This window comes from Budorcas taxicolor, chromosome 13 (assembly GCF_023091745.1).
Source record: "Budorcas taxicolor isolate Tak-1 chromosome 13, Takin1.1, whole genome shotgun sequence".
Lineage (NCBI taxonomy): Eukaryota > Metazoa > Chordata > Mammalia > Artiodactyla > Bovidae > Budorcas > Budorcas taxicolor.
Window position 1 is genome coordinate 40,398,098 of NC_068922.1, and position 7,863 is coordinate 40,405,960.

A 7,863-nucleotide genomic window follows, 5' to 3' on the forward strand; every position below is an offset into this window, starting at 1 on the left:
TAGACTGTTTCTAGCACTATTATTACCTTTTGTTCATAGAACATGAACAGTCGATAACTGTCAATTACAGCTGTTTTCTCTAGTACCCATGTCAGCAGGATCACATCCTAGGTGCTCACAAGATGCTGTGCTTAGAATAAGACCTGCTATTTAAGACCCTGGCCAACCTTAACTTCTTACATGTAGCAGGGCTGAGAACAAAAGTGATTTTGATGAAAGTTGTCCCAATCGTGTGTCCTAATCCCTTATCAACAGCAAGGGAATGTATAAACAACATGGGAAACTGAGATGGCTTGATGGACAGAGGGAAGACTTGCGATGAAGCCAGAGTGGTGGAATGTTGACAGGTGGGCACACGGTGCTCCCTGTGCAGAGGGGGAGGTGCCACCCTTCCGGGACAGTGCAGAGACGCTGTCCTGTTGGAATGCGACCAGTGGGGCGTGGCCACACCTTAATCCACTCAGCTGTCCTGGTGTCTGACCTGAAAGAGCTCTGTTTGGAAATAGGACCTCCAGTCGAATGGTGAACTTCTAGGGGAAAAAAAAAAAGAACCCACAAACCCTGCCCTCTTGGACTGCAGGAGTCACCCACAAGGCTGGGGGGGCAGACTCCCTGGTTTACTGCCTGGGCATGAGGCCCTGCTTCCTGAAGGCCTCAGTGGACCCAGCCCTAGGCCTCTGTCTGGTTCTGGGTGCAGCCTGCAGGCTGAGAGAAGTTTTACATTTTTTAACAATTGAGAAAAATTCAGAGAGAAATAATGCTGCCTGACACTTGAAAGTTATATGAAATGCAAGTTTCGGCGTCTCTATGTCAAGTTTGATCAGAACACAGCCACATCCACTAGTTCACACACTGCCCGTGGCTGTCTTTGTGCTGTAGCCAGAGTCGGGTAGTTGACGGAGACCACACACCTGTGCCGTTTACCATCCACAGCTCACCTTTGCTGCCTCTGCCACACAGACCAGAGGTGTGACGTCCACACTGTTGGGGAAGTTCAGGCCGTCGGCGTCCACATGCGTTACATCTGATGGAACCCGGGGACCTAGCCCATGGCCTGTAACCTGAACTCTTGTATTCTGATGCTTTGGGGAGTGTTTTTGGTTTGGGTTTTTCTCTTACGGTACCTTACAGTAATGGGTGCACAAGATGGCTCTGTCTACACCCAGATTTCTCACACCATCCCCACTGGCCTTGACTCTAAGTTAGCTGTGACCCAGAGAAAGAAATGTTGACCCTGCAAATCCCATGTAATAACCAACTTTGCATTGCAGTGTCACGTCGACTTGCAGGGATGGCTTCCCAAAGGGAAAAATACTTGCTCCTAAGGGGTGAGACAGAGAAGGGAATGGCACCCCACTCCAGTGCTCTTGCCTGGAAAATCCCATGGACAGAGGAGCCTGGTGGACTGCAGTCCGTGCGGTCACAGAGAATCGGACATGACTGAAGCGGCTAAGCAGCAGCAGCAGCGGCAGCAAGGGGTGAGAATGGTGTCGGAAACACCCAGGAGCATCTTCCACCTTCCTTGGTGAACACGGATGTTTAGTTTTGAAACATGTTTCTGGGTGGACACTTGAACAACCTCATCTGAACTCACATAGAAATAGAAACATGCAGATTAAATAATCTAACATCAAATGTTGATCAAGTGCCTTTAGGCAAGGCACTAACAAAGGTCCGTTTAGTCAAGACTATGGTTTTTCCAGTGATCATGTATGGATGTGAGAGTTGGACTGTGAAGAAAGCTGAGCACTGAAGAATTGCTACTTTTGAATTGTGGTGTTGGAGAAGACTCTTGAGAGTCCCATGGACTGCAAGGAGATTCAACCAGTCCATTCTAAAGGAGATCAGTACTCAGTGTTCTTTGGAAGGAATGATGCTAAAGCTGAAACTCCAGTACTTTGGCCACCTCATGCAAAGAGTTGACTCATTGGAAAAGATTCTGATGCTGGGAGGGATTGGGGGCAGAAGGAAAAGGGGATGACAGAGGATGAAATGGCTGGATGGCATCACCGACTCGATGGACGTGAGTTTGAGTGAGCTCCGGGAGTTGGTGATGGATAGGGTGGCCTGGCGTGCTGCGATTCACGGGGTCGCAAAGAGTTGGACACGACCGAACGACTGAACTGACTAACTGAACTGTGATTATTGAGGCTCACCTGTTCCTTCTGCATTTATTGCTGAGCACCTGCTAAGGGCAGGACGCTGGGTACCCAGGGACCGAAACAGGTATAGTGGATGTTCTCATGGAGCTGACAGCCTAAGGGCAGTCACATGTCAGTATGTAACAGAAATGGCTGTGAAAGAGCAAATTTGATGAAGACTTGGGGATGGAGGATGGGGTGGAGGGGATGGGGAGGCTATAGCAGGAAGCCCAATGAAGTCTAGGCATCAACCTTGGAGGCACTGTTCAGGCTTCTTTTGCCAAAAGCAATGGGAAGGCATTGAAGAAATTTCAGCAGGGAGGCAGAGTAATCAGAGTTGTGTTTCAAAAGCTCACTCTTACTGCCAAGTGGAAAGTGGGCTGGAGGGAACAAGGTGGATGTGGTGTCAGCAGTTAGGGGGCTGTTAAAAGGCAGGTAGAGATGCTGCTTTGGCCTACCAAGTAGTAGTGGTGCCAGTGGATAGGGGACAAGTGAGGACTTGGGAAGTGCAGGGAGGTAAGCTTGGTAGGACCTAGTGACTGATTGGGTATGGGAGAGCAGAGGAGTTGCGAAGGGTTGGGAGGGAATTGAGGCTTGGGGTGCCATTGGCCAAGACAGGAAAAGGGCCCAGGTTTGGTGAAGAAGCATGAGTTTGGTTGTGGGTGGACATGCTGGCTGGCATGCTGGCCATGAGATGCTTCGGAGGCAGCCAAGTTGAGACAGCCGATGAGCTCTGGACATGCGTGTGGAGCTCAGAGCAGGGGCCAGGCAGTAAGGACCTGGTGTGTGCTTACCGGCCTCTGTGCCCTTGTCATGCTCTTGTCTTGCCCTGGCCTGGAAATCCCTTCTAGCTGCCACAGTAGAGTCCAGAGTACACCTTGCTTCCTTGGGATCTTGCAGCCACACCACCACTACCCCATCATCCACCTGTTCTCTCAGTCCTCCCTGTAGTGCTCCTGCCAGCCCCCTGCCAGCCAGGTGGCTCTAATTATTTGAATATCAACTGGCAAATTAGTTTCTCTCTGCACCTTTATAGCATTGTTATATCTGCTGACCCCTGCCCCAGAGTGAGCCCCGTGTCCTCCTGAAGTGGGAGCTGGATAAATAGTAGACACAACCCACAACAATATTTTTTTTGGATCTGTCTTCTAAAGGAAATAAAAGCAAAAATAAATGGAACCTAAAAAAAAATTAATGGGACTTAATTAGACTTAAAAACTTTTGCACAGAAGAGGAAACCATTGACAAACTGAAAGACAGCCTACAGACTAGGTGGAAATATTTGCTAATGAAATGACTGATAAGGGGTTAATATCAAAAATAAAGAGCTCATACAACTAAATATAAAAAAAAAAAAACAATTAAAAAATGGGCATAAGACCCAAATAGACATATTTTTTTCAGGGACATGGAGATGACCAACAAGAACAGAGAAAGATGCTTCAAATTGCTGATTGTTAGAGAAATACAGATCAAAACCACAATGAGGTCAGAATGGCCATCTTTATAAAAGACCACAAATAACAAATATTTGTGAGACTGTAGAGAAGAGGTAACACTTCATACATTGGTGGGAATGTAAATTGGTGCAGCCACTGTAGAAAACAGTATGGAGGGAGGTTTCTCAAAAAACTAAAGATAGAGCTATCATATAACCCAGCAATTCCACTCTTGGCTATATATCTGAAAGAAATGAAAATACTATTTGAAATGATATATGCACCCTGATGTTGCCAAGAGATGGAAGCAACCTAAGGGCCCCCCAGCAGATGAGTGGATAAAGAAGATGTGGTCCATATGTACAGTGAAACACTGCTCGGCCACAAAAAGGATGAAATTTTGTCATTTGCAACAATACCAGTGGACTTGAAGGATTTTACACTAAGAGAAGTAAGTCAAAGAAAGACAAATACTGTATGATATCCCTAATGTAGAATTTTAAAAAAATAAAATAGCATAAGCCAGTGCATGTAATAAAAAAAACAGGCTCATAGACACAGAGAACGCTATCAAGGACCTACTGTAGAGCACAGGGAACTCTACTCGATGATCTGTTAATGACCTATATGGGAAAAGAATCTAAAAAAGTGCTTAGGAATTTCCCTGGTGGTCCAATAGGTGCTCTGTGCTTCCAGTGCCAGCGGCCCAGGTTTAATCCCTGGCCAGGGAACTAGATCCTACAAACCTCGACTATGAGTCCACGTGCCGCAACAAGAACTCACGTACCACAACGAAGACTGAAGATCTCACGCGCTGCCAGTAAGACCCGGCACAGCCAAAAAATAAATATTTTTAAATAAATAAAAAGAGTGGAGGTATGTGTATAACTGATTCACTTTGCTATACAACAGAAACTAATACAATGTTCTAAATCAACTATTCTCTGATAAAGATTTTTCAAGATACAATGAACAAACTTGTGGTTACCAGTAGGGTGGGCTAGGGGAGGGGATTGATAGGTACGGGTTTTATTGTACAACACAGGGAATATAGCCAACGTTTTATAATAACTATAAATGGAATATAACCTTTCAAAATTGTGAATCACTGTGTTGTATACATGTAACATATAATACTATACATTAGCTATATCTCAAAACAAAGAAACAGGTACCAAGTTTAAAGGGAACATTTACAGATGTTGAGCCTAGAAAATTATGCCTTCATGGAGCTTCTTTTCTAGGAAAAAAAAATGTAAATTATGGCAGCTGTAGCAGAAGGCAGATTTTCAAGTGCTAGGTTGGCCCAAAGGAACAGAGGTGAGTCCCCAGGGTTTCCGGAGTCGCTGCTGCACGGTGGTCCTCGTCCTTTCTCAGCCCTCTTCCCAGCTAAAGGCCAGAATCTGCCTTCATGGAATAATCTCCAAATGTAAATTCGAGTGAACCCTTCAACAGAAACATGAGAAAAACATCGAATGTCAAGCCATACACAAGCAACTGTTTCTTTTTTAATATCCCCTTGACCGTTTACTACAAACCTTAAAGAATTTAAGTGTAATTAAAAGCCTGGATGGTGCTCCCAGAGATGATTCTCACATGCATGACAATTGGGAAAGGTGAGAGAAGGTGATGGAGGTGGGCACCACCTCTTACAGAGCCACCTTCTCGGGCCAACAGCTTTAGTAAGTGTGTCACCCAGCGTCAAATGCGTCCTTGGACCCTCACATTTTCACGTATGTGACACACGGAAACCTAAACACAGGTGACAGGACACTTGAGTTTTTCTCCACCCGGAATCAGTGTCCTTAATTAAGCACACAGAGTTTATTGTGAACTCCTTGTTGAACGGTTGAGTGTTGGTATCGCTGGCTTGATGGAGGTAAGTTTTGTAACCTCCTGGCTTACTTCTTGCTGCTCCCGGGTCATCTACTTCCAGCTGGGCTGGCAGTGATGAGTTGTGCCCGCTTCTGTGCCCCCGGGGCCTGCCTCCTGCCTCCCACCCCAAAGCCTTCCCAGCGAGCGGGAGACCAAGGCTCCTGGGACCCTTCCAACAGAGAGCATCAGTAGGTGCCTCTGGGCCAAGGGTACCCCGACATTTGCTTTCTGCTTTTAAAACTCGGGGAGTAAACGTAAACTTTCTGGCCTCCCAGTAACAAGTGCCTCTTTCCTCACTTACTCCTTGTAAAACTATTAGTCTGTCTTTTTTTCAAAATTTAGGTTCTATTTCTTTATTTTACAGGCATGAAAATGAAGGGAAGCTAACTACCAATTTAAAGTCTAAAGGTAAGAGAAACAGTTGGAGACCAGACTGTCATTTTGTGTTTTAACGAAAAGGGTGGTGTGTGACGTGTGGTGTCATCTGCACCTTTAAGGGAGATATGAGTGGGTGGAGAGCCTGCCTGTGCTCACGGGCCCGAAGGTCTCCCTGGAAGGACCCAGGGCTTCTACTGAGAACAGGAGGCTTCTCCCCGGGAAGGACCCGGAGGCTCCTCCTGTGGCCAGGGGCCACAGCATTTTAACTTGCAGGTATGAGTTTGCCAGGGATCCTGGCCTGTGCTCTAGGCATGTCTGCTCACATGCACCACATGGGGTCCGCAGGAAGCCCTTTGTGGGCTAGGTTGGTGAAGTCGACCTAATCAGACTGTAGAGATGCTGAGCTGCTCTCTGGTTTTCTCTTCCAGGCTTCTGGAGCGAGTCTGATGAGAGTAACTCAGAAATCGAAGCTGCTTTACGTCCCAGGACACCATAACACGTCCACCAATGATTTTGATGATTTTTATAACTTTTGAGCTGTAATATCTATTAGAAATAAAGTCTTCAAAAAAGCTAAGTCCTTGTGTTCAGATGTAATGTCCAAAATCAGTGTACCCTTTTAAGTTTTCTAGTTGTTTAACATGAAAAGTTGGTCCCTAACAATCTTAGGGACCATATTGTTATTCCAGTGAAATTTCATGATGTAAATATAAAGTGGCATATTTGCTTTGAAGCCTTATCAAAAAGCACAGTGATGAATACAGTGCCCATCAAAACCCAGTTAGTTTATTTGGAGAAGTTGACAGGCTACTTCTAAAATTCATAACAAAATTCAGGGGACCCAAAATAACCAAATCAGTCTTGAAAAAGGTGGAGGACTCGCACTTCACAATTTTGAAACTTACTGATTTGCTGCGGTAAGTAAAGATGGTATAGTAGCTCAGATGGTAAAGCATCTGCCTGCCATCCAGGAGTTCTGGGTTGGCTCCCTTGGTCAGGGAAATCCCCTGGAGAAGGGCGTGGCAACCCACTCCAGTATTCTTGCCTGGAGAATTCCATGGACAGAGGAGCCTAGTGGGCTACAGTCCTTGGGGGCAGGCTATAGTCCAAGAGTCAGACACGACTGAGTGACTTAACACACAGACAATTAAGATACTGTGGTACTGCATGAAATATTGATTTACGTGTAATCTAGAATTGATGATCCAGAAATAAACTGTCAAATTTATGATCAATTGATTTTCAGTACTGTTGCCAAGACCATTCAGTGGGGAAAGAACTGGTATTTTTCAACAAATGATGCTGAGACAACTGGACAGTCTCATGTGAAGGGATGAAGCTGGATCTCTACCTCACACTGTGTACAAACAGTAACCCAAAATGGGTCAAAGACCCAATGTAGGAGCTGAACTATCAGATTCTGAAAAGGAAACACGGGTAAACCCTTGTGACTTGAATTAGGAAAGATACCAAAAGCACTAACAACAGAGAAAAACACAGTCAAGATCATAAAAACGAACATAGAAACAGTCACAGATCAGAGGAGACAAAGGAGATATGACATCTTAGTGAAATGTGGGACCCTGGGTTGGGTCCTTGAACAAAAAGAGTGGACATTAATGGAAAATCTGGTGAAATCCAAATCAGGTCTAGTTTAGCTGATAAGATAGGGATTCCCTGGTGGCTCAATCAATAAAAGTCTGCCTGCAGTGCAGGAGACCCACGTTTGATCTCTGGGTTGGGAAGATCCCCTGGAGAAGGATATGGCAACCCACTCCAGTATTCTTGCCTGGAAAATCCCATGGAAGGAGAAGTCTGGCAGGGTACAGTCCATGGTGTTGCAAAGAGTCAGACACGATTGAGCAAATTCACAGCACAGCTTAGGTGATAGTGATGCCTGGTGTTGGTTTCTTAGTTGTGACAAATGCACCACAGAAACGTGAGACTGGGGGCTTCTGCGGTGGTCCAGTGGCTGAGCATCCAAGCCCCCAAAACAGGGAGTCCAGGTTCCATCCATGGTCAGAAAACTA

The 7,863-nt window shown here is 45.7% G+C and overlaps 1 protein-coding gene across 2 annotated transcripts in view; it reads left to right on the plus strand.

Annotated features, from left to right (window-relative positions):
• Positions 1-6,370, plus strand: part of KIZ (kizuna centrosomal protein) — an 87,909-nt gene extending 81,539 nt beyond the window's left edge. For both annotated transcript variants that reach the window (XM_052651020.1, XM_052651021.1), the window contains 2 exons: positions 5,820-5,863; positions 6,262-6,370. In XM_052651020.1, coding sequence (XP_052506980.1) covers positions 5,820-5,863; positions 6,262-6,329 — 112 coding nt within the window. In that variant the 3' untranslated portion in view covers positions 6,330-6,370. The remainder of the gene's footprint in view (positions 1-5,819; positions 5,864-6,261) is intronic.
• Positions 6,371-7,863: the final 1,493 nt, after the last annotated feature.